The sequence below is a fragment of the Erinaceus europaeus genome, chromosome 10, assembly GCF_950295315.1.
Source record: "Erinaceus europaeus chromosome 10, mEriEur2.1, whole genome shotgun sequence".
Taxonomy (NCBI): domain Eukaryota; kingdom Metazoa; phylum Chordata; class Mammalia; order Eulipotyphla; family Erinaceidae; genus Erinaceus; species Erinaceus europaeus.
The window spans coordinates 15,685,209-15,712,333 of NC_080171.1; the positions used below are offsets into that span (position 1 = coordinate 15,685,209).

The 27,125-nt window shown below is 45.9% G+C and overlaps 1 protein-coding gene across 2 annotated transcripts; it reads right to left on the reverse strand.

The window, feature by feature from the left end:
• Nucleotides 1-1,309: 1,309 nt before the first annotated feature.
• Nucleotides 1,310-26,468, reverse strand: POLR1E (RNA polymerase I subunit E). Of its 2 annotated transcripts, none has more exons than XM_060199166.1 (12): nucleotides 26,283-26,468; nucleotides 25,627-25,730; nucleotides 23,911-23,987; nucleotides 22,525-22,610; nucleotides 15,730-15,788; nucleotides 13,791-13,935; nucleotides 9,726-9,833; nucleotides 9,034-9,130; nucleotides 5,403-5,536; nucleotides 4,381-4,462; nucleotides 3,250-3,381; nucleotides 1,310-1,786 (listed from the first exon to the last, which is right to left on the reverse strand). In XM_060199166.1, the coding sequence occupies exons 1-12, from the start codon at nucleotides 26,356-26,358 to the stop codon at nucleotides 1,627-1,629; spliced, it is 1,260 nt and encodes a 419-aa protein (XP_060055149.1). In that variant the 5' UTR covers nucleotides 26,359-26,468; the 3' UTR covers nucleotides 1,310-1,626. The 2 variants fall into 2 exon arrangements, with proteins under 2 accessions (XP_060055149.1, XP_060055150.1); XM_060199167.1 differs by having other exon boundaries at nucleotides 25,627-25,777; nucleotides 26,283-26,416.
• Nucleotides 26,469-27,125: the final 657 nt, after the last annotated feature.

Below are 27,125 nucleotides of genomic sequence, written 5' to 3' on the forward strand. Positions count from 1 at the left end.
TGGTGGTAGAGAGCTGACACCTATTCCCAAGACTCTTGCTGCGAGGATTCCACAGGCAAGTTAGCTTCCTCCTCTCTCTCAATAGGAAGGAAGCAAGATGCTCAGCTTCTTTTTTTTTTTTTTTTACCCTCCAGGGTTATTGCCGGGGCTCAGTGCCTGCACCATGAATCCACTGCTCCTGGAGGCCATTTTTTTCCCTTTTGTTGCCCTTTTTTTTTTTTTAATCATTGCTGTGGTTATTATTGTTGTTGTTGCTGTCGTTGGATAGGACACAGAGAAATCAAGAGAGGAGACAGAGAGGGGGAGAGAAAGATAGACACCTGCAGACCTGCTTCACCACCTGTGAAGCGACTCCCCTGCAGGTGGGGATCTGGGGGCTCGAACCGGGATCCTTATGCCGGTTCTTGCACTTCACGCCACATGCGCTCAACCTGCTGCACTACCGCCTGACTCCCTGCTCAGCTTCATTTTTTGGCTGTGTGCTACCAAGCAAGAAGGTAGACATGTGGCATTAAAAGCATGGGGGGTTGAACTCATCATCCCAGGTTACCAGCATCATGAGTTCAAGAAGCATCTGTGGAACAGGAGATGCCTTCTGATGCCTATATGGCACCTCCTCTATGATCTTAAAGCCAAGCAGTTCCGGGGGCCGGGCGGTAGCGCAGCAGGTTAAGCGCACATGGCACGAAGCACAAGGACCAGAGTAAGGATCCCAGTTCGAGCTCCCGGCTCCCCACCTGAAGGGGGGAATCGCTTCATAATCAGTAAAGCAGGTCTGCAGGTGTCTTTCTCTCCCCCTCTCTGTCTTCCCCATCTCTCTCAATTTCTCTGTCCTATCCAACAACAATGGCAACAAGGGCAACAAAATGGGGAAAATGGCTTCCAGGAGCAGTGGATTTGTAGTGCAGGCACCGAGCCCCAGCAGTAATCCTGGAAACAAACAAAAAAAAAAAAAAAGTTCGTGTCAACCTCCTAGGTCCATTCTTATCACCCTTTGTGATTTTACAGTACTGTAAACCTGCATCAAACTCCTTTCTAAGATCTCTATAATAATTTATCTTCCATACTAAACTCTGATTCAGCCACCCCTCAAAAACTGTGGCTTTCAGAGCTGATCTCTGCCCTGTGTGTGGCTGGAGTCACAGCACCTGGGATAACCACTGCTTCCCCCCCTCCTCCAACTTTATTAGCTTACTTGGGGACACCTGCACACCGGTGACCTGAAGTGTCCTCTTCTGGCCTTATGGGACTGTGGCCTCCTTGTATGTATTTCCCCCATCTTCTCAGACATAAAGATGGCACTTCACAATTCTTTTTATTAGCCTTTATCCACTTGCATCAGTCTGGTGAGATTTCTTTTTTTACCTCATTTCCACAGGCATCAGCCTCCCACAGCCCCACATGTGAACCAAGAGCAGAAACGCGTCTCGTCTCTATTAACAGCAGCACTGCAGGAGGGCAGTACAGTCCATTTCCTGGGTCTGCTCCTGACAAGTATGCCAGAGATGCTGAATTCCGGCTCACACCCGTATCAGTGCAAGGCTTCTCTTCTCAACTTTTACAAATAGAATGGAAGGGGATGAGGGCCATCATTACAATATGGCCCAAAGTGATGTCTGAAAAGCTCTAGGTGATTCTCCTCCTCTTAGGCTGGCGCTCTGTGGTCTGTGCCAGAGGCAGTGGGGTGACTAGAGTGCCCAGTCTGTGATCCTCCTCCACGCCAACGGCCCGGGACACTCTCCTTTTAGAAATCTTTAGTCTCATGGCTCTTGCTATCTCAAGCATCCTAAGGAAAAAAAGCACACAAAAGTGAGTGAGTGTCTCCTCTATTAGGACTGCTCAGAGAGACCTGGCAAGAAGGAACAGCAGACTCTATTCACGGTCAGGATGACGAAATAAGTTTCCAAAGGAAACAACAGGAGCAAAGCCTGCATTAAAAAGAAAGGACAGACAGACAGATACACACACGCTTTCCAAAATTAACACCAGGAGCAAAGCCCCCATTAAAATCACACACACACACACACACACACACACACACACACACACACACACACACACACTTGCTCTCTCTCCTTCCAGAGTTGCATCAGAAAATATTCATACAGGTGATAGAAAACTAGGTTATCTCTACAAGTAGAACCTGAACTGGAGTTGGTGTCTTGCACCAAAGTAAAAGACTCTGGGGTGGGTGGGTGGTTGTGGGGGGAGAATACAGGTCCAAGGACGATGACAGAGGACCTAGTGGGGGTTGTATTGTTATATGGAAAACTGAGAAATTTTCTGCATGTACAAACTATTGTATTCACTGTTGAATGTAAAACATTAATTCCCCAATAAAGAAATTAAAAAAAAAAAACAAAACTAGGTTATCTGTTACTTCCTATAACCAGGATAGAGCACCTGCTAGATTTTATTTTATTTATTTTTTTAAATTTATTTATGAGAAAGATAGGCAGAGAGAAAAAGAACCAGACATCACTCTGGTACATGTGCTGCTGGGGATTGAACTCAGGACCTCATGGCTGAGAATCCAGTGCTTTATCCACTGCGCCACCTCCCGGACCACTGCAACCGTTAGATTTTACAGGCTACAAGTATGTTCGACTGCACTGTCTGTAGGAACACAATTATTGTGACTAGTTCTCAGAAATAACCCCTCCCTGAACTACTAGAGAGTTCAGGGGCTGGGTGGTGGCACATCTGCCTGAGCACATGTGTTACAACGCACAAGGACCCAGGTTTGAGCCCCTGGTCCCCACCTGCAAGGGGAAAGCTTCATGAGTGGTGAAGCAGCGTTGCAGGTGTCTCTGACTTATACTCTCTGTCACCCCCTTTCCTCTCAATTTCTGGCTGTCTCTATCCAATAAATATGTAAGGATAAAATAAAAATAAAAAGAGTTCAAGCAAGGGTGTTTCTGTTTTCTACTGGAACATCATCAGGGTTCTTGGATGACAGATGTACTGGAATCACGAAGTCAACAGACCCCCACAGTTCAAGATCTGAGGAAGCTCTACCCCTATTCAATCCTCAGGTGGGAAGACAGCATAGTGGTTTTGCAAAAACACTTTACAGCCTGAGGCTCCTGAGCTCACAGGTTCAATCCCCAGCACCACCATAAACCACAGATTAGTAGTGCTCTGGTAAAAAGAAATAAGAAACTGCCCTGCGGTGCCCAGGACCCTAGGCCCTGCTTCATGTTCTCCAGTGCTACAAGAAGCACATTCAGGCTTTTAACTCTGGCTCACCTTTTCTCACTGAGCTTCAAGTCCCTCTGTAACACCGTCAAGTCAATCTGGAAGTCATTTATATGCAAAGCGAGTATGACTATGTACGCGGTAATCTTTGCCTTCATAGAACCCGAAATTAAATTCCGTAAGCTGCAAAATCAGTAGCGGGAAAGAAGAGACAACATTAGATTTCAAGCTGATTTCTCAAAAGCAAGACAACAACACTGTCTTCCCATCTTGGGAAGAAGAGAAGGAACTCAAGCAACGCCCTGTTGTCATGGTGCCTAAGCCTTCACCCACAGTGAGCCAGGCCCAGTGTTCCCTTAGTGAAAACAGAGAAAACCACACTGTCCTTTCCAAGGCCTGGTTATGCCGTGTGTTGGCAATGACCGTCCGAGCCTGCTCCATGGATTTTACCAGAGCTACAATGGAAGAAGGCAGCCCAGCCGCACGGCTTAGGGGTTTACACTGGCCTCTCCTCTGTGACACTGCCTTTCCAGTTAGCTAGCTGTGTGGAGCCTTTGGGTGGGCTCCTCTCAAGAAGTATGTGAAGTGAAGTGGGGGCCGGGCGATAGTGCACCGGGTTAAGCACACATAGTATGAAGTGCAAGGACCTGCACAAGGATCCTGGGTCGAGCCCCCGGATCCCCATGTGCCGCACGGTGTGTGTGTGTGTGTGTGTGTGTGTGTGTGTGTGTGTGTGTGTGTGTGGTGTTACTTCGCAAGCTGTGAAGCAAGTCCATAGGTGTCTTTCTCTCCCCCTCTGTCTGCCCTTTCCCTCTCAGTTTCTCTCTGTCCTATCCAACAACGACAACAATGGAAAAAAGATGGCTACCAGAAGCAGTGGATTCGTACTATAGGGACCGAACCCTAGTAGTAACCCTGGAGGCAAAAAAGAAAAAGTGTGTGTGAAGTGAAGCATGGCTGTTATAGAACTTCTCAGGGCCTTTAGTGTACATTTCTGCAAGGGGATAGCTTATAAAATTATAAAATGTAGAATTTTTGAACTTACCTGGCCCCAGAACCCTTCCAAATGGCAGTCTTCTCTTCAGCACAGGAACTCAGTGTATATGAACATAATCCAGGCACCACCTCCCCACAGTATTTCTCATTTATAGACGGAAAAGCCCTCCAACTCAACCCACTGACCTGCCATTGTTGTAAGTCAGGCAGGTAAAGTGCTTCAGCAGTTTCGTGTTGATTATGTGTGGAACTTCAGGCCCCAGGGCACCTACAATACAAGGCTGAACTGAGTCATTTTCTCTCAAAACCCTCAGGCCACAGTGTTCATCCATCAGCTGAGAGGAGAGGTCCCCGTTGAGCCACTGTGATGAACAGAACCATGTGGCAAGAGAAGCAGACTCAGGAAGCTCAACAGTCATCTTACAAAGAAAATTCACCCTGCTGTGCTTTGGTGTGCAGATTGCACACAAACAAGAGACATCTGATGGGATGGTGACGAGAAAGGGAAACTAGACTTCAATGAGGCCTTGTTCTACGAAGAAGAATTCATAAGATGCTAGAATGTGCAATAGACTGGAAACCCTGGGGAGAAGAATGGAGCCGGGAATATGAAAATAACCGAGCACATACTGAAAACATGCATGTATTAGGGACCCAAACACAGCGTGCCAAGAAGCAAACCAACAACTGCATATACCTTGTGCCTCAAGCTACAGGTACCACAATGTGGGCTTTCAGGTCTGGATGTGACCGTGTGGCAGCTGCCATGGTAACGCCCCCCTCACCACTTCCCTGCCCCAGGTTGATGTGGGGGTGACCAGCACAAGCTGACACCGCTCTCCCAGCCAGAAATAAACTGACAACACAGACCCATCACTAGTAAGGCTAACCACCCGCCACCCGTGTGACTAATGTTGGTTTAACGGTCCCTTTAAACTTCCATTTGATTTGACTGGCTACTATGCTTCATGCAGAGGAGAAGCGGTGAATGTTAGCGCCCGTCATCACAGTCCAACCTGTCTCTTTTTAGCTGGGGAAGAATATGCTGAGACCTCTCAGCATGTCAACAAGAACAGCAGGAATCTTACTGTTACACTGTTAAAAATAAAGACTTACACAGATACGTCCTTGTCTCATAGCTGGTTTAAGAATTACAGGCAGATAATGAACTGGAAATAAATAGAGTAAAATGTCTCTCTTGGACTCACTTTTCCGCTTAATCACTTTCTGTGCTCGGAATTTGATGAGGGTATCCAGAAACCATATGCATCGGGCCTGGCGGTCTCGACTCTCCACATCTGATGGCAGAGACTTCAATGCTTCTATGACAAAGCAGCAGTGGCTGAAACAAGGGGTGGGAGGGGTGAGTGCACCGGGTAGAGAGTGGCTGTCTAGAGCTTCCCCTCCCAATAAGAATAGACACCCTGGCACCTTAAACGTGCAACATGGTGAAGGGCTCCCCCACCACTTCTACTAATAAAAGAAGTGCAGGAAGTCGGTGGCAGTGCAGTGGATTAAGCGCATGTGGTGCAAAGCGCAAGGACTGGCGTAGCAAGGACCGGCATGGCGCAAGGCTGGGCGTAAGGATCCTGGTTCGAGCCCCCGGCTTCCCACCTGCAGGGGAATTGCTTCACAGGTGGTGAAGCAGGTCTGCAGGTATCTATCTTTCTCTCCCCCTCCTCTCTCTATTTCTATCTGTCCTATCCAACAACGATGACAACAATAACTACAATAATAAAACAACAAGGGCAACAAAATGGAATAAATAAATATTAAAAAAAATTAGTAAAGTCATGGGCCCCTTGGAATATACTTAAAATAGACGTACTAGCTTTTTCCAAAATGGAGACCCCAAATCTCATCTGCTATATTCTTACCTTTTGGTTTCTGATTATTATACAATTTTTTCTGCTTTATATCTTAATGCTTTTTCAGCCACCAAGTTGCAGATGCTACCATGACGCCAAGCTGACTTCCCTGGGCAGACTACCTCACCAATGTGCCCTAGAACCCCATCTCTCCGGAGCCCTACCCCACTAGGAAAAGAGAGAGACAGGCTGGGGGTATGGATCCACCTGCCAATGCCCATGTTCAGCAAAGAAGCAATTACAGAAGTCAGACCTTCCACCTTCTGCACCCTATAATGACCCTGGGCCCATGCCCCCAGAGGGATAAAGAATAGGGAAGCTTCCAATGGAAGGGGTGGGATATGGAATTCTGGTGATGAGAACTGTATGGAACTGTACCCCTCTTATCCTATGGTCATGTTGATATCTTCTATTTTATAAATAAAATTTTAAAAATACAACAATAATGCAAGTCTTACATGAGAACATTTGCCAGCAGCTGTGTGGCACTGGGGCCTCGGGCATGTGTGATTTCACTGCTCCAGAACAATTTTTCATTCACAGAGAAGAACCACAGTACTGGAGGTATCCCCAGTGCCACTGCAGAGCTTCCCATGTGGTGCTAGGGCTCAAACCTGGGCCACACGCATGGCAGGCCCCCGGCCTGGTGGAGTGTTTCTTCGGCCCTCATGTAATTATACTGTTCACCACTATCAGAACTCTGGATGTGCAGAGGTAAAATGATTCTTGGGGATCCTCTCCTAGTGGCCTCACATGAGGAAAGACAGGAAGACTGAGGTTCAGAGAAGAAAGGTCACACAGTTTGTCATCCGGAGCTCAGAGACCCAGCCCTCCAGAGCCCATTCCTAAACCTACCTCTCAGCCTAGTTAGGTTAAGATGACTAGGAGCTGGCAACAAGTTCTTTATTGGAAATGGATCTCTGGTATTTTCCAAAACTTTAGATTTCACTGTACTCCGATAAAACTTCCAAACAGAAATCAGAGGCTAGGAATAGTTCAGCAGTAATGTGTATGTTTTGCATGTATGAAGTTCTGGGTTTAACCAATGACCAAAATTTAATTAATTAATTAATTAATTAAAGGAAACCAGAGGAACCAACCGAAGGGTGATGAATTTTTACTTTTCAGTAAGTGACTTTTTAATATTTATTTACTTATTTATTTCACCAGAGCATTATTCAGCTCTAGCTTATGGTATGGGGGATTGAACCTGGGACTTTGGAGCCTCAGGCATGAGACTCTTTGAATAACCACTATGTGATCTATCCCCAGCCATATGAATTTTTACTCTTGATACAAAATTATTAAAAGAAAAAAAAAAGTAAAAGTAAGAAGAGCTGTCTTGGGGGCTGGGCGGTAGTGCAGCTGGTTAAACACACATAGGGCGCAAGGCGCAAGGACCGGTATAAGGATCCGGTTCACGTCCCCAGCTCCCCACGTGCAGGGGGATCACTTCACAGGCAGTGAAGCAGGTCTGCAGGTGTCTATCTTTCTCTCCCCGTCTCCTCCACCTCTCTTCATTTCTCTCTGTACTATCCAATAAAAACGACAGCAATAACAATGATAATAATAACCATAACAACAATTAGGGGGGTGCTGCATCTGCCAGAATCATGTTCTGCTTATTTCTCCTTCCCCCCCCCCCCCAGAGCACTGCTCATCTCATCTCTGGCTTATGAAGGTGCAGAGGATTGAACTTGGACTTATTATGCTATCTACCCTCACCCTATTTCTCTATTAATAAATAAATCTTAATATAAAGCTAGGTATGTATGTGTATGTTACATAGACATACACTCTCATTCTGTCTTCCCTCATACAAATGAATATTAAGTGGCTCAGGGGAAGACACGGCAAGCCTGAAGTCCTGAGTTCAATTCCTGCTATTGCGTATACTAGAGTCATGCTCTAGTTCCCTATCCCTCTTTGTCTACCTCTCTCATTAATTGATTCTCAGGTCGAGGAGATAGTATAATGGTTATGCAAAGAAACTCTCATGCCTGAGACTCTGAAGTCCCAAGTTCAATCCCCCTCATCAATATAAACTAGAGTTGAACAGTGCTCTGGTAAAATAAACAAGCATACAATTTTACTTGTAAAAAAGTTCACTAAGGGATGGGTGGCAGCGTACCTGGTTAAGCATACACAATACAGTACATAAAGACCCAGGTTTGAGTCCTCAGTCCCCACCTGCATGGGAAAAGCTTCACAAGTGGTGAAGCAGGGCCGCAGGTGTCTCTCGGCCCTTCTCTATCTGCTCTCCTTCTCAATTTCTTTCTGTCCTACTGAATTAAATAAAGTTAATTTTTAAAAAAAAAAAGTTCACTAAGTATATCATCACATACAAACCATCACTTCAACTGGTCCCTACTCACAGGCCAGCTCTTGGGTCTCCTCAGGGATAATTAGTATCAGCTCCAGTATCAACATGGGCAGCTCCATTTCCAGGATAAGATGGTAAGACTTTACCGCCCACTGCACAGTCACAAAGTCCATGAACTCAGAAGTCAGCTCATTCCCCTATATATCACCCACAGCCTGAAGAAACAGGGCTGGAAGCCCAAACATTCTAGAAAACACTGGCCTGGGGGCCAGGCAGTGGCATGCATGGCTGAGTGCACGTTACCATGCACAGCTTCAAGCCTCCGCCCCCCACCTGAAGGGGGGATGCTTTACAAGCGGTAAACAGTTCTGCAGGTGTCTATCTCTCTCTCTACACACTCTCAATTTCTATCTGCCCTATCAAATAAAAATGGGGGGTGGGGTGGGGAATGGCCACTGGGAATGGTGATTTTGTGGTTTTAGCACCGAGCCCCAGCAGTAACTCTGGTGGCAGTAAAAAACAAACAAAAAAGAAAACAGAAGCTCATTTGTGTTTAAATGCTGAACAGACATGTCCCCACTGGCGCAAAGGTTCAATCACTGCTGTGTCACACCAGCTCTCCTCTAGACACCCCATCTGTTCACCTACCTATTTTCTTCGGTCATCTTCAGTATTTCTTCTGGCGTGACATTCCGGAAAGCTTCAGATGGACTCTGAAGAGCATCATACTCCGCCGGGAAAAGAACTAGTTACAGGTTAAGACAATCTGATCAAAATGAAAACATTCAACTAGTGCTGTCATCTCCCAGTGACCTTGTTTTAGAGACGGGAAAACAGTCTCAGACAGGGATGGCCACACAGCAAAGCAGGGGATTCCAACCCTCTGGACTCCCAGAGTTTAGACCTCCTTCCATGTCTGGATTTTTCTGCCTTCTGCTTTTTACTGCATGGTCACTACAGGTAGTTACCACCTGACTAGAGATACAAGTGGGGAGATTTCATGCCCTAGCTCTTCCTTTCCCTACATCACTCTGATCTATGCTTTGAGCAGAGGTCAACATAAAGGTCATATTCTGACTACTCAGTGACTGTCAGATGGAGCTGTGGATATCTGGCATTTTGCTCCCCAAGTGGTTTGCAGCCCAGGTACTGAGAGGTCATGGATGAGTACATCTCTCAGCTCGTGAGGCAGTCTAGACAATTTTCCAGCAAAGGCACTGATGCAGCCACAGAGGTCTGAATGTAGCTTCTGAGAACACTAGGGGAGCACCAAGACCCTCACAGAGTCTGGCTGTGTCACTGTAAGAAGTAAGCTGGTTTTCCTAAAGCAAGAAGGATACTGTCTTCAAACCTATACACATCCTCGGGCTTGTCTGCATCAGCGTGGCAAGGAGGAAGGTAGACGGAGTCATCTTGCAAGTCATCATGAATCGCATCACTGACCAGAGCTTTGAAGGAAAGAAAGACTCAGTGTCAGTATATGTCATCCTCTTTGTCCCAACACTCAGTGCAACCTCCGTGGTGTGAGATTATAACTGATTCACAAAGCATGATCTGAGAGCTTCTGTGCAAGTGCCCCAATACCCCAGCAGGCTGACAGATTCAGGACAAGGTGCAATCATGACATAAACCTAACTAACCAGCACCAGAGAGGGTAGACACAGCACTGGCATGCAAAAAAACCATGTACCAGTTAAGTATGCAACGAGATGAAATGAGAAAGGGGGAAATTGGGAGGGAGGGTTGACATAATAATGAAGATCCCCTGGAAGAAAAAGCATATTGGTGGTCCAGGAGATGGTACAGTAGATAAAAGCATTGGATTCTCAACCATAAGATCCTAAGTTCAATTCCCGGCAGCACATGTATCAGAGTGATCTCTGGTTCTTTCTCTCTCTCCTATATTTCTCATGCATATGTGTGTGTGTGTGTATATATGTATATGTATTTTTTTTTTTTTAAAGGGAGAGGCGGGCAGTAGCTCAGCAGGTTAAGTGCACATGGTACGAAGCACAAGAACTGACATAAAGATCCCAGTTTGAGCCCCCAGCTTCCCACCTGCAGGCCAGTAGCTTCACAAGCGGTGAAGCAGGTCTGCAGGTGTCTATCTTTCTTTTCCCTCTCTGTCTCCCCCATCTCTCTCGATTTCTCTCTGTCCTATCCAACAACAACATCAATGGCAACAATAAAGACAACAAGGCAACAAAATGGGCAAAATGGCCTCCAGGAGCAGTGATCCATAGTGCAGACACTGAGCCCCAGCAATGACCCTGGAGGCAAAAAAAAAAAAAAAAAAAAAGGAATGTAGTCAAGTAATACAGAAGACTGTGTGTGTGATCACATCCAGGACTTGCACGTGTGAGATTTTACTATTTGCAGGGTGGTTTTCTCATTCTTTCTATCTCAGAGAAAGACGAAGAAGACACTATAGCACTGCGAACTCTCGCCCACCCGGCTGTGGACCTCTCTTGTGCTGCAGGGACTGCAACCTAGACTGAGGCATGACAAGGCACACAACATGCCAGATGAGCTTTCTTCTGACCCAAAACTTTTTTTTTTTCCACTTTCTTTTCTCATGAATTTGTACATTGGCTTTTTTTTTTTTTTTTCCTTTTACTTTATCCTTGCTGAGCTCTGGTAGTACAGGCCTCTGGTAGTAACAACGACTAAAGCTGGGATCCTTGGCGCCTCAGCCATCCAAGTGTTTTGTATAACTACCATGCTATTCTCCCTAGCCTTGTTTTTTTAATTTTTCATACTGTGCACAAGTGCAAAAGAGGAGGTTAGGAGAAAGCGAGAAAGATGGGGGTGGGGGAGGGGAGGGGCAGTGGGGACAGAGGTCAGAGTACTACCCCTCCATTTTATACGACACTAGGGGTTAAACGTAGGACCTCACACAGGCCAGGCCTGTGTCCTATTGCTGAGACATCTATCTGTCCAAGTCTGGGTCTAGCACAACACTCCACCACTCCCAGAGGTCATTTCTTTCCTCCTCCTCCCTTCTTTCTTTCATTTGATATGACAGAAATTGAGATGGGAGGGATACATATATATGTGTGAGGAGGACCTGAAGCACAGCTTAATCGCCAGTAAAGCCCCGACCCTCGCAGGTGGGGGCCAGGAGCGTAAACATGGGTCCCTGTACAAGGTAATGTATACCTCAACCAGGTGCATCACTGTCTGGCCCCCAAAGATGACTTTAAAAATATTTATTTAGGGGGTCGGGCAGTAGCGTACCAGGCTAAGCGCACATGGTGAAGCGCAAGGACCGGCGTAAGGATCCCGGTTCGAGCCCCCAGCCCCCCCCCACCTGCAGGTGAAGCAAGTCTGCAGGTGTCTGTCTTTCTTTCCCCTTCTCTGTCTTCCCCTCCTCTCTTGATTTCTCTCTGTCCTATCCAACAACAACAACAATAATAATGACAATGATAAACAAGGGCAACAAAGGGGAAAAATAGCCTCCAGGAGCAATGGACTCGTAGCGCAGGCACCAAACCCCAGCAATAACCCTGGAGGCAAATATATACATATATTGGGGGGGGGCCTGGGGAGGCAGTATATTGGATAAGCATTAGACTTTCATGCCTGAGGCTCTGAGGTTCTGAGGTCCCAGGTTCAATCCCCAGTACCACCATAAGCCAGAGCTGAGCAGTGCTCTGGTCTTTCTCTGTGTATCTTCCTCTTTATCAGTCTCTCTGATTTTAAATAAAATAAAGTAAAAAATATATGTATGCTTTTGTGTAAGAGAAAGAGAGATCAGGACACTGCTCAGCTATTTCCCCAACCCTCAAAGATGACTTGTTAAATCATCTTACAAAAGGGAAAGATGGCGTAGAGACCTGGGAAAACTTTAATTAGGTCAGTATCATTTTTTGTGTGTGTGTGGGGGGGAATCACGTAAGATTTAAATGTGGAAAAAAAATGAAATAAGTATAAAAGTAGTAGAAGAAAGTGTCGGAAAATATTTATTATATACATGGGGCATGCGAAGATTTTTTTCTAAAAATCATTAAAATATCAATGTAACAGAAAAACTGTTATTGTAAAACTCTTTGTTTGTCTAGTACATGTGAATATTATATATATATATATATATATATATATATATATATATATATATATATAGTTAATATTATTTTATTATTTTTACCAGAGCACTGCTCACCTCTGGCTGATGGTAGTGTGGGAGATTGAATGCAGGTCTTCAGAGCCTCAGGCGTGAGTCTCTTTGCATAACCATTATGTGATCAACCCCCCCACCCAATGCATACATTTTGAAGTAATACAACTAAACACTCAAACTATAAAGAATTTAGGACCAGAAGGGTAGAAGAAGGCACTGAATCCCCAGTGAAACACTTTCTCTAGAGGTTCAGTTTACTACTACCACATCCTTTTTGACTAAAGCTTCCTGGAGTCAAAGACTCGAGTCTTCTCCCTCCTCTCTGCTGTACAGGCTCTGACTCTGGCTCCACACTCACAGTATACACGTAAGTAACCCCATGCCTGCCTCTCTTTTTTTTTCCCCTCCAGAGTTATTGCTGGGGCTTGGTGCCAACAATACAAACCCACTGTTCCTGATGGCCATTCCGCCCCCCTCCCCCTTTTTTAACTGGATAGGACAGAGAGAAATTGAGGAGGGAGCTAGAGAAAGAGAAAGGTAGATACCTGCAGACCTGCTTCACTGCACGTGAAGCAACCCCCCTGCAGGTGGAGAACTGGGGGCTCAAACCAGGATCCTGGAGGGTCCCTGCACTTCGTACGAAGTGCGCTTAACCCAGGGCATCACCGCCCTGCCCCTCTTCTTCTTTTTACTTTTTTCAAATAGGAAGAGAAAGACAGAAAGGCAGAAGGAGAGAAATGAAAATACTGGGGATGCGTGGCAGCACACCTGGTTAAGTGCCGTGGACAAGGACCAGGGTTTAATTACCCCCAGTCCCCACCTGCAAGGAGAAAGTTTCATATATAGAGAAGCAGGGCTGCAGGTGTCTCTCTCTCCATCTCTCTCAATTTCTCTCTGTCCTATCAAGATAGATAGATAGATAGATAGACAGACAGACAGACAGACAGACAGATACCACAGCGCCAAAGCTTCCTTCAGTGCCATACGGGCCAGGCTCAAACCTGGTTCACACACCTGGTAAAGCAGTGCCCGTGCAAGGAAGCAATTTCGCCAGCCCACCCCAGCCCACCCCATGCCTGTCTCTTCCACTTAACCTCGAGCTCACTGAGGCGAGGGCAAGCTCTGATGTTTCTTACTTTTTCCAGAGTCTGTCCCCAAGAAGGCCCTCAGTGTGAGGTGGAGAGAATGAAGCCCTAAGGTCCATCCCTTTCATCTGTGAGGCTGATACCAGAACCAGAAGAAGCTGTATTCACACCCAGTTCTAAGCCAAAGTCCAGCCACTCACCAGTCACGCCCTTTGTATCAATGATGGCCTCTGCAGCTTTAGCTACTGCACGATTCAAAGATTCGCTGCCAACACTGTTCATTCTCCTCGAGTTCAGGGCCCGCTTCTGTTTGGTGGTACCGAAGGCTTCAATGCACGAGTCCATCTGTGCATGAGACAAACTTGGTTACCGAGGACATACGGGGCACTGCTAATCCCAGCTGTGTGAAGACGTAGGAAATTACAGGGCACTGTCAGCCCCTCCAATTCATCTTCACCTGTAAGTCAGGCTAAGCCATGCCTAGCTACCTTAAAGGCTTGTTGTAAGAGTCAGATGATAGAAACAGATTTGGAGTGTTGCTTTATCATGTGCTACAAGGTTATTCATCAAAAAAGAAAAAATCTGGGGGTCTGGGTGGTGGCACACCTGGTTGAGTGCACATGTTACAATGTGAAAGGCCCCAGGTTTGAGTCGCCAGTCCCCACCTGCAGGGGGAAGCTTCACAAGTGGTGAAGCAGGGCTGCAGGTGTCTGTCTCTCTTCCTGTCTATCCCTCCCCCTTCCCTGTTGATTTCTGGCTGTCTCTATCCAATAAATAAAGATAATAAAAAGTAACATAAAATAAAAACCAAATCCGCAGTGTCTCCATTCAGAAAAGGAGACAAGCTGAAAGACTAAGTACCATAAAATCTGTGGCACACAGCTGTGTTCAGGAGTCTCCCATCCTCCGCTCAGACCAAAGACAGACTCTTCACTCTCCCCCCGAAGCTGAAGGGAGTCTCACGTCTCTCTCCTCAGCATGTGGCTCCAGGCAGCACTCCAGAGTCAACTATTTTGCCATTCTGGGGTGGCATGACCTTTGTAGAAACTTTCTGCACTGAAATCCTAAAATTTATTTTGTTTTAATGGGAAAGCCTCCATGCTACAGTTGATATTTTTCCCTTCTTACAACAGTACTTTAAAATATAAACCTAAATCAGAAAAGCAAGGTCATGCCCAGAGAACCAGAGCCCAGCACTGCAAAATGCTGTACACAGCTGCAGAACTGGACTTCTTTCTTTTTTTAATTTATAAATACTTTATTCCCTTTTGTTGCCCTTGTTTTATTGTTGTTGTTCTTGATGTCGTCGTTGTTGGATAGGACAGAGAGAAATGGAGAGAGGAAGGGAGACAGAAAGACACCTGCAGACCTGTTTCACCGCCTGTGTAGCGATGCCCCTGCAGGTGGGGAGCGGGGGGCTCGAACCGGGATCCTTATGCCGGTCCTTGCGCTTTGCGCGACGTGCGCTAAACCTGCTGCGCTACCACCCGACTCCCCAGAACTGGACTTCTAACCACTACAGACATAAGTTCTCTGGAGACACAGAGGTGAGCAGGGAGCAACCAGGGAGACCCCTCGTGCCCATATGGTTCATTTTACTGATTAAGAAATCCAAGCTCTCGGGAGTCGGGCGGTAGCGCAATGGGTTAAGCACACCTCGCGCAAAGCGCAAGGACAGGCATAAGGATCCCGGTTCAAACCCCCCGCTCCCCACCTGCAGGGGAGTCACTTCATAAGTGGTAAGGCAGGTCTGTAGGTGTCTTTCCCCCCTCTCTGTCTTCCCCTCCTCTCTCCATTTCTGTCCTATCCAACACCGACAGCATCAATTAATAATTACTACAACAATTAAAAAAAACAATGGCAACAAAAGTGAATAAATATAATAAAATTAAATTAAAAAAAAAAAAAAAAAAGAAACCCAAGCTCTCAAAGGGACTAGCTTTCATGGCTGGTAAAAAAAAAAAAAAAAAAAAAAAAACCTCACTTGAAGTGTGCTGCTTTGCCATGTGGGGCCAGGTTCAAGCTTGGCCCCACAACACTGAAGAAAGCTTCAGTGCTGTGTGATTTCTCTATGAGAGAGAAAAAGAAAGAAAGAAAAATGCTTGCTCAGACCCCATATCTCAGTTCTGTCATACTTACTTTTTCTCTGAAAGTTTTGGTCTGACTTGCCACTGTCAACTCATTCTCAGTTAACTCATCTATTAGAACAAAAAACAAAAGCAGTTAGGAGTAAGGAAGCAAACTGCCTCGTCTACAAATACAAATAGTATTTACTCAATACTTGTTTTTTCATTTAATCTTTTTTTTTTGGCTCCAGGGTTACTGCTGGGGCTTGGTGCCTGCACCATGAATCCACTGCTCCTGGAGAGGGTTTTTTGTTTTTTTTTCTTAATAAAAGAGTTTATTTATTAATTGATGAAGAAGATAGGAGAAAGAAAGAACCAGACATCATCTGGTACATGTGCTGCCAGGGTCTGAACTCAGGACCTCACACTTGAGAAACAATGCTTTACATACTGCACCACCTCCTGGACTATGAGACTATTTATTTTTTAATATTTATTTAATTTATTTATTCATTCCCTTTTGTTGTCCTTGTTGTTTTATTGTTGTAGTTATTATTGTTGTTGTTGGATAGGACAGAGAGAAATGAAGAGAGGAGGGGAAGACAGAGAGGAGGAGAGAAAGACAGATACCTGCAGACCTGCTTCACCACCTGTGAAGCTACTCCCCTGCAGGTGGGGAGCCGGGGTTCGAACCGGGATCCTTATGCCGGTCCTTGTGCTTTGCGCCACCTGCGCTTAACCCGCTGCGCTACAGCCCTACTCCAATACTATTTTTTTCCCCTTTTGTTGTCCTTGTTGTTTTATCCTTGTTGTGGTTATTATTATTGCTGTCATTGATGTTGCTGTTGTTGGATAGGATAGAGAGAAAGATAAGACACCTGCAGACTTGCTTCACCACTTATGAAGCAACCCCCCTGCAGGTGGGGAGCCAGGAGCTTGAACCAGGGTCCTTATGCCGGTCCTTGAATTTCACATCATGTGCGCTTAACCTGCTGCTCTACCAACCGACCCCCCATTTAATCATATTTTTTAAAATATTTTATTTATATATTACTGGATAGAGAGAGAGAAATTGAGAGGGGATGGGGAGACAGAGAGGGAAAGAAACAGAGACACCTGCAGCCCTGCTTCACCGCTCATGAAACTTTTCCCCTGCAGGTGGGGACCAGGGGCTTGAATATTGTAATGTGTGTGTTTGACCAGGTGCACCACCACCTGGCCCCTTTTTCATTTAATCTTAACCAAAAAAAAAGACTTCTGTTTAATGAAGCTTCCCTCGGGCAGTTGCTCCCATGTGGTGGCTGGGAGCTCAAGCCTGGGTCCTGTGCACGGTAAAGGATATGTTCTACTGGGTAGAACATAGCTCCCTGCCATTTACCTGCCCCCCCAAAGATTCCTTACTACAGTTCTTGCCAGAGTGAATACCGTAAACATATAGTATGTAACTTTAGTAGACAGAGGTCTTGAAAACTAAATTAAGGAGTCAATTAAAGAAGCCATCTGGGGCCGGGTGGTGATACACCTGGTTAAGCGCACGCATTACAGTGCGCAAGGACCCGGGTTCAAGCCCCCAGTTCCCACCTGCAGGGGGAAAGCTTTGCAAGTGATGAATCAGGCTGCAGGTGTCTGTGTCTCTCTCCCTCTCTATAGCCGCCTTCCCTCTTGATTTCTGGCTGTCTCTATCCAATAAATAAAGATAATAAAAGATTTTTAAAAAGAGCAGGGGTAGATAGCATAATGATTATGCAAACAGACTCTCATACCTGAGGCCCCATCAAGTCCCAGGTTTAATCCCCTGCACCACCATAAGCCAGAGCTGAGCAGTGCTCTGGTTATTTAAAAAAAAAAAAAAAGGCATCTAATTCAATCCATTCATTTTATAAATCAAGAAAATGAGGGTGCCGGATGAAGAAACTTGCCCCAGTACACTCCTAGCAAAATGTAGACATATAAATCAGTAGCTAATTAATAGGAGAGGGGGAAATCAACTGCATGTCTCAAAGTTTCTCAAAAGACAAACTGAATCTTTTTAATATATAGGCTATGTATTTGATATGCGGACTCTCTCAAAAGCCTAGACCAAGTAGATTAGAAGCTTCCAATAGCACAGCTATATACAAGATACTGGGTACTGTACAGCAAACCATAACAAAGGGACTTTTCAAAGTTAACCCAATTAACAAATAATGTGATGATAATATTAACTATCGATTGTCTTTTTGAACCCTAAGACAGCAGGAAGCTCACATCTCCACTATAGAGCCCCTACTTCCCCCAGTCCTGGAACCCTTGGATAGGGCCCACTTTCCCATATGCGTCTCCCAATCCATACCAAATAATATTGCATCCGCCGATCACAACCTAACCAAAGCAACGATTGCCACCTCAACATGCTTCACCTCAGACTGTGTCCAGAGACTTCACGTGTGGAATGACAACCCTTCAGCTTCATTACTCGGGTGAGACCTTTCCTTTTATAGTACACTCTAATTTCATCTCAGGTAGTTCACTTTCTAACAAAGTCCCATAACCTAGATATACACCAGTTTCTGTGAGAGAGAGCTTATGTGCACACGTATCCATAAACTACTGCAAAATATATACCTGAAAGCAGAAGTACACTAGAGTTTGCAGTGAGTACCTCCCTAACACTTCCTCTCCACTATTCCAAGCTTGGGATCCATGATTGCTCAACAAATTGTTTGGCTTCATATGTTAACTCTCTTTTCAATCACCAGGTTCCAGATGCCACCAGGATGCTGGCTAGGCTTCCCTGGATTGAAGACCCCACCAATGTGTCCTGGAGCTCAGCTTCCCCAGAGACACACCCTACTAGGGAAAGAGAGAGGCAGACTGGGGGTATGGACCGACCAGTCAACGCCCATGTTCAGCGGGGAAGCAATTACAGAAGCCAGACCTTCTACCTTCTGCAACCCTCAACGACCCTGGGTCCATGCTCCCAGAGGGATAGAGAATGGGAAAGCTACCATGGGAGGGGGTGGGTTATGGGGATTGGGTGATGGGAATTGTGTGGAGTTGTACCCCTCCTACCTTATGCTTTTGTTCACTAATCCTTTCTTAAATAAAAAATTAAAAAAAAAAAAAACTTGCCCCAGGTAGTTCACCAGATAGTGGTGAAGATTGGATTAGTAACCAAGCCACTATACATAGCCCAGGTTTAAGCCAGGACCCTGCTGCATTGAAGGGAGCTTTGGGTGTGTTAACCTCTCTCTCTCTACCTACTTCTATGTAAACAAAAAAGAAAAGACAAACCAAGACTTTGCAACCTTTTTTTTTTTTTTTTTTAAATCAGAGCACTGCTCAGCTCTGGTTTACGACGGTGCAGGGGATTGAACCTAGGACTATGGCACACCAGGCATCAGAGTCTGTTTGTATAACCATTATGCTATCTGCCCCCACCCGACCTTGCAACCTTTTGTAAAAGACCTGAAAGGAGAGGCCCCAGTGATGGCACGGCAGATGAGGCGTTGGGCTGTCAAGTATGATGCCCTGATTTCAGTCCCCAGCACTGCATCTGCCAGAGTAACGCTCTGGGTCACGCCCTCTCATGAATACTTGCTGAAAAGCCAAAACAAAACAACTGTGAGAGAAGACACACAGGTGCGATGTGTATTGTCTACATGCCACTCACACATGAATCTCCCACAGCAGTCAAGGGGCAGGAGAGCACCTGCTGGACAGCGGCACCAGCTCAGAGGAGCGACCTTGGTGGAGTTTAAGTCCTGGTATGTGTATCAGTTTCTGACAAATTCAGCGCCATGGCACTTCTGTCATCAATGGGAAAAAAAGAAAAGATACCTACCCCCAGGGGTCTGCTACTGAAGTAAGTAATGTAGTGCCCTGAGAGTTCTTAGAACAGTGCCTTGCACAAAGGACCCAAACATCTGTTTTTGAGTAAATATGTGTATATATGCTGCTTAGAATAAGCCAGTCTTTATGTGTCTTTTTCCATGTGAAAACAAGTACTCACTTAATCAACAAATTAGTGAATTATTTATTCATGCGTTGCCTCCTTGAAAGTTAGAAGAAAATTTGGAGAATAATTTAAATATAATTACATTGGTTTTTAAGGCAGGGAATCCTTAAGCAAGGAACTAGGCCTCTAGGAAACTCAAAGGTGAATTCTGAAGAGTCTTTTAAACTATATGTGAAAAGCCCTCCTAGATTTGTGCGTGTTTATGTATTTCGGAAAGTCAGAGCAGGTTCTTCTCAGATTCCCAAATGGGACAGGACTACTGTTTTGAAGAAATAAAGTAAGAGTTATTAGATAATCCCTCTGGAGGTTGTCAGCAGATTCCTAACCACACTTTCTATTCTAATGCCCTCACTAGTTAGTCAGAGTCCTTACTTAAGATTTAGGAAACAGGAGTCTGAGAAGTGAAAATACAATCTATCATTTCAGAAGACCCCCCCTTAGCTGCCAAAACAGAGAGGCAGTATAATCTCTTCCACTGGATTAGGAACAAAAGAGATGATCCTCAATTTATACAATGTGGAGATTTCACCAATATGAAAATTACTGTCCCGCCCAATTCAACTGGCATCACTTACCAGACTGCAAAACCTCTACTCCAACTAAAATGGTTAAGAATTAAGAAAAGGTGGGAGCCGGGCGGGCAATAGTGCAGCAGGTTAAGCACAGGTGGCACAAAGCACAAGGACTGGCTTAAGGATCCCGGTTCGAGCCCCTAGCTCCCCACCTGCAGGGGAGTCGCTTCACAGGCGGTGAAGCAGGTCTGCAGGTGTCTATCTTTCTCTCCACCTCTGTCTTCCCCTCCTCTCTCCATTTCGCTCTGTCCTATCCAACAAAAACATCAATAATAACTACAACAGCAGAACAACAAGGGCAACAAAAGGGAATAAATAAATAAATAAATATTCAAAAAAAAGAATTAAGAAAGGGTGACTGGGGAAGTGACTTAACTGGTAGATCGACTTTCCTGTCTGAGGTTCCTGGTTTCACCCCTAGAACCACGTGCTAGAGTGGTGCTCTGACTTGTCTCCCTCCCCCTCACGTGAAACTCTCTCTCATACGTAATAACCGGATCTTTAAAAATTATTAAGAGGGTTAGTGAAACAGCTGTCTTGGACAGCATACTGCTTTGCTAGGTGTACAATTCAGGTTTGAACCCAGTCTCTACCATATGGAAGGAAGCTTTGGTGCTGTGACCTCTTTCACTCTCTCCCTCTCTTGTCTCTATCTAAAAATAACAATAAAGAAAGGTGTCCAGTGGCAAAGAATATTATAATGCCCTCTAATATTCTGCTGTTTATTACTCATCCTGCTTAAATGACAGTTCGTTTCTGGGGGCCACACCCAGTTGAGCGCACACATTACCACAAGCAAGGACCTGGGTTTAAACCCCTGTGTCCCATCTGGGAGATGGGGGAGGAAGAGGAGGGGGGAAGCTTCATGAGTGGTGAAGCAGGTCTGCAAGTGTCTATCTTGCTCTTTCCCTTTCTGTTCTCCCATCACTCTCAATTTCTCTCTGCCCTATCAGGGAGGAAAAAAAAAAAAGGAAGGAAGGAAGGACAGTTGAGTTTCTGATTTATAAACACTGTGTGATGAGACCTGTATCTGTCTTGTTTACTGCTACATTCACAGCTACTCATTTGTACCCAGTACACAGTCACTAATAAATATTTATTCATAAAAAAAAAATTTAAACCTTTTCAAATAAAAACAATAAACCTGGTGGTCCGGGAGGTGGCACAGTGAATATAGAGCATTGGATTCTCAAGCATGAGGTCCTGAGTTCAATTCCCCAGCAGCACATGTACCAGAGTGATGTCTGGTTCTTTCTCTCTCTCCTCCTATCTTTCTCATAAATAAATAAATTCTTTAAAAAAAAAAAAAACCTGGTTGAAACTTATTAAAATATAACTACAGGGGGCCGAGCGGTAGCACAATGGGTAAGGCGCACATGGTAGGAAGCACAAGCATCCGCCTAAGGATCCCGGTTCGAGCCCGTGGCTCCCCACCTGCAGGGGAGTCGCTTCACAGGCGGTGAGGCAGGTCTGTAGGTGTCTGTCTTTCTCTCCCCCGTCTTCCCTTCCCCTCTCGATTTCTCTCTGCTCTGCCCCACGACAACAGCAATGGCAACAATAACAACAACAAGGACAACAAAAATGGAGAAAATGGCCTCCAGCAGCAGTGCAGGCACTGAATCACAGCAATAACCCTGGTGGCAAAATAATAAATAATAATAAAATAAAAAGTAACTACAAAATGTATTTTACTAATCAAACACTCAAACCAACTCATCCAATATGCCTAAAATATGTTCCTTTTTTTTAAAAAGAAAAGATGCATTTTAGGGGGCCAGGCGGTGGCGCACCCTGTTGAGCACACATAGTACTAATCGCAAGGGCCTGGGTTCGAGCCCCACCTCCCCACCTGAATCAGGGGCACTTCACGAGCGGTGAAGCAGGTCTGCAGGTGTTTATCTCTTTCTGTCCCTGCCCTCTCAGTTTCACTTTTACTGAAAAAAAAATGCGGAAAAAAGCTAAAGGAAAAATTGCCTCTGGGAGCAGTGGATTCGTAGAGCCAGCACCGAGCCCAAGCAATAACTCTAGAGGCAAAAGAAAAAAGATAAACTTCATTTCTAATGCTAGAGAGGAGCGAGAGAACCAGAGAACCACTTTGGTACCTGTGATGCTGGAGATGAAACTCAGGACCCCATGCCTATATATTCAGAGCTGCACTAAATGCATCACCGTGTGTGTGTGTGTGTGTGTGTGTGTGTGTGTGTGTTTGACCTGAGATTAAAGCTGGGACCTACAGTCCTCAGGTACGAAAGCTTGTTGCATAACCCACTCATGACAGCCTTCATCACTGGGACCTCACCTGAGAACAGTGGCTGCATGCTGAACAATTCAGCGTCGTACACTTCCATTTGGCCAGAGGTTTTATTCAGAATTCCCACAAAGTGCCTGAATAAGGAAGAAATAACACAGTGATTCAAAAGATAGTCTGCACTTCATTTTCCCTGTTTAAAAGTCCTCAACTTTCATGTCTGCCCCCATATACCTAAAGAACACATCCCTTGCTACTGAGTAAGAATCTTCTTCTTCTAGCGTTTGCCCACTGAGTAAGAATACTCCTTTACGACAGCTATTTTCCACACACGGAAGGAAAAGGACAGAAAAAGGCATAATGAAAAAGGCATATGGTGGCCTGGTCCTAGTAACTGATCCTCTGGACTCTTTCCAGGTGATGTAAAACACTATTGGGGCATATAGATATCTAAGAAATGGAGCAGAGAAATAAGTTGGCCAGGTAGGGTGTGTCCTTTGGATTATTACTTGTTTGTTTACTTGTTTATTTATTTTTACAACAGAGCACTGCTCAACTCTGGTTTATGGTATGCAGGGGGATTGAACCTGAAGCCTTGGGTATAAAAGTCAGTTAGCATATCCACTATGCTATCAATCAAACACTGACCCTACCCCCTAGCCCCCGGGTGTAGCCCAGGTTTGAGCCTTGACAGGAGGTACTGTGGTGCAGGAGGAAAACACATAAGCTTTATGGAGGCAAAGATAGATAAAAGCCTGCTAAGTCTGAGAAGACCAATCTCAACTAGAAAAATCTTTGTAAAGGGATCATGCTGTGCTCACATTAATCGAATAAACCCCTAAAAGGGTCATTCAGTGGGGACTCTCAAAAGGCTTTATTTGTGATCCATTGTTAAGTAATAGTATGTGGAAACTGTCTGCATTATGCCGAGCCCAAACAGAGACAGTTCAGGCTGTGCAATCTTTATTACACAGAGGCAGAGACAGAAGGTCAAGGACAGAGTTGTCCAAGTGGCACCATCAATGAGCAGCAGCGCTGGGTGGAAACCCTAAGACTGTGTCTCTCAGCTCAGAACCCTGACAATACCAAATCCTTATCTGCTAGTTAGTTCCAATGGGACACTTCAGGCAAACTATGGCTTACTGATCACACATTTCAAATTAGTAGAAACTGTCTTATTACTTTTGGGTAATAAGACAGTTACAAAGGATATTAGTCATTAATGAGAATTTTAGGAGACTCAACAAATATGTCATCTTTCCTGTTATGGAATGTCACAGGATTACTGGGAGAGGTCCCTTGAACTGGCAACAGAGACCAGCTAACCGCCTCTAGATTTCCTCCCACTACCCCCAAAATAAAGAGTGAGAACAGCAGTCCTAGTTCTAACGTTAATGCTAACCCTCTACTTTCCACAGTCCCTTCTCCCAGTATTACCTGCACAGAGTGTTGCATTTGAGGGCTCCAGCCCCAAAGTTGTTCCCCACGTAGGAAAGTCTGTCTGTTTCAGCTGCCTAAAATGCAGAGGGTAAAATGCATTTATAACCAATGCTGAAAGGCACAAAGCTTCTCATCTCCCTCTTCTTTTTTCACATTTACAAAATGTTTTAGAGTCCAGAACCACAGTGGGTTAGAAATGCAGACTCTCCAAACGATGATCCAGCCCCCAAATCTCTACATGAATCTGAGCTGTCTTTGGGGGAAAGGCAAGAGGACTTTTGAAAGGGGAGCCCAGATAATTCTGTCTTCTAGATAGTTTGAAATGTTTCTAGGGGAGTTGTAGCACAATAGAGAGGCCCTGTGTGAGAGATGGTTAGGTCTTCTCTTCCAAAGAACATGAATAGAACAACTGTTGAGTACAAAAACTCTGTTCTGAAACTGTTCTCTATGACCACCTGGAGCCAGTGGTTTTGTATTCTTTAGGTCAGCTCCTCGCAGTGCTTGCTAATCCTCCAGCAGAGACCCTCAGACTCTCTTCCTCCTCTCCTTATTTAGGGAACAGGGAGATTATGAGCTTTGAAGCCCAGCCCAGGGGTGAAGGAGACAGTGCTGCGTCAGGTATGAAAGACGGGAGAAGGGTGAAAGGCACGCGCTGCTGCCTGACGGCCACTGTTGATGGCTCACCCTTTTGCAAAAGAATAAATACCTTGGGAGTCGGGCTGTAGTGCAGCGGGCTAAGCATAGGTGGCGCAAAGCACAAGGACCGGCATAAGAATCCCGGTTCAAACCCCGGCTCCCCACCTGCAGGGGAGTCGCTTCACAGGCGGTGAAGCAGGTCTGCAGGTGTCTATCTTTCTCTCCTCCTCTCTCCATTTCTCTCTGTCCTATGCAACAACGACAACAACAATAATAACTACAACAATAAAACAAGGGCAACAAAAGGGAATAAATATATAAAAAAAAAATTTTAAAAAAAAGAATACCTTGCCTCAACTCATTTTCTGCCTTGACAAGTAATTTTAATTGGATGTTATTTATAACACCCAAGCTCCCAGCACTTCTAGGCATGCAAAATGTGGTTCCAGAGGCAATCTGTGGCACCCAAAGTCCAAGCCCTTCTTTGGTCCTCTCTGCCCACTGTCACTGATGGCTTTTATATGCCTGTAGGATCATGAAAAGGGCTTAATTTATCCCTCAGTCACACTCCTCTACTTGTCCCAGCTACCCCCTTCACCTAGAATGTTAAACCTCAGCTGTCAAAACCTCCCTCCTTTACCAGGGCTCAGCTCCAAAGCACCCTCCACCAGCAAGGCACTGCAGTAATCAGAGCCATCTTCCACTGAGTTCCCTGGTCCAAAATGTCAAAGGGCTTAGTTTGAAAAAACCCTGCTCTAGACCACGAGCTCCCTCCAAGGAGCCAAGTCTCATTTAGTTGTTTCCTTGGCAGCCTGTAGCAGATCAGGCAATGGCAGGTACTCAACAATTAACACTGTTGAAGGACCAAATGAGTAGTAAAAGGCTGCTGTTTCACCAAAACTACAAAACTCAACAGTTTTTCTGCGCAGTTGTTCCAAGCTGCTGAGACAGAGTGCTTCTGAGGCCCATTCATTGCTGCCCTGGCTCTCCCCTCACTTCCTCCCACCCCATCACGCCCAAGGGGCCGCCTCAGGCCTCAAAAGAGGAGTTAAATGGCCTGTGTGGTGCAACGCTTACCAGGATACGCTGAGTCCTCTTCCTGGGGTTGGTGGAGTCGTTGTTCTTGTACAAGGTAAAGCGCATGTTGCCTGGATTTTGCAGCCTCCCATTGGAGAACTGGACTGTAAGATTACAGGCCAAGAATGACATGCGAGCAGAAAGTGTCAGGCTACGGCGGGGAGGAACTGGACTGTCATTGGGAGGGAGCAACTGCAGGCACGAGGATGGCCAGGACGCCCAGGTCCTAAACTCAAGGGAGACTGAAGGAGGGAGGACCTGGTGCAGTTGGGAAGACGGGATGGGGAAGCAGGGGGAACTCTTGGGAGGGGATGTGACAACAAGGAATAACAAGAAGGAAATTGGGGGTTGCAGAGGTCATCTAGCGAGGCAGAAGGAAACTCTTCCAGGTGAAGACAAAGTAATGGGGCGGGGGTAGATAGCATAATAGTTATGCAAAGAGAGAGGAGGAAATGGGACAGATGAGACACCTGGAGATGACAGAGACGTGGTGACAATAAGATAGGGTGACAGAAGCGCCCTGGCCGCGCCCCAAGGAGAGGCGGAGACTGGAGGGGTCTGGGTGCAGGGGGAAGGGGACAGGGTGGGGGTGGGGACGAAGGACCACAGAGATACCCAGGCGGAAGGGAATCATGATCTGGCTCCGCAGTCTTTACCCAGCACAGCTCTCTGGTTCTCGTCGGGCTCTCCGCAGTACTGCCACCTCGCTCTCGGCAACTCCTCCGATGCCATCTAGCCCGTTCGGCAGCCAAATCCAGGAGTTAACATACACGCCGGGAGTACCTTTGCCTGCAGACACGCGGGCGCGCACAGAGCAGGCGGAAGGGGCGGGTACCGAGGGGCGTGGTCTCTACGGGCCCCGCCCCGCGCACGCGGAGACTAGCGGTTCCGGCCCAGAACAGCGCCCCGCCCAGCGACTTCCCACCGACTCTGCGCCCCGCCCCTCAGCGAAGCTGGGCGTGGTCTCTGTCCACTCCTTGCCCCGCCCCCTTCGCTCGCGCGATTCTTGGTGCGTGTGGGGCACCAGGGTCCCGAGCTCTTACCGGTCTCCCTGTGTTTAGTATTTACCACCACCACCGGACTAAGAGGCTATGTTTTTAAAAAATATTTTTATTTGTTTATTATTGGATAGAGACAGAAAAATTGAGGGAGGAGAAAGTAGAGAAGGGAAGAGACAGAGACACCTGCAACCCTGCTTCATTCACCATTTGTGAAACTTTCCCGCTGCAAGTGGGGACCCGGGGCTTGAACCTGGGTCCTTGAGCACTGTGATGTGTGCACCACCACCTGGTCCCACCCTTTTAGTTTTTGTTTGTTTGCTTTTGTGTTTGTTTTTTTTTATTTTTATTTTGGATAGAGACAGACAGAGATTATGGCACCACTTCCTTTAATGTGGTGGGGGCTGGGCTTGAACCTGGGTCCTGTATATGGCAAAGCAGTGCACTATCCACGTAAACCATTTTGCCAGCCTATATAATTCGTTTTATTTTAATGAGAGA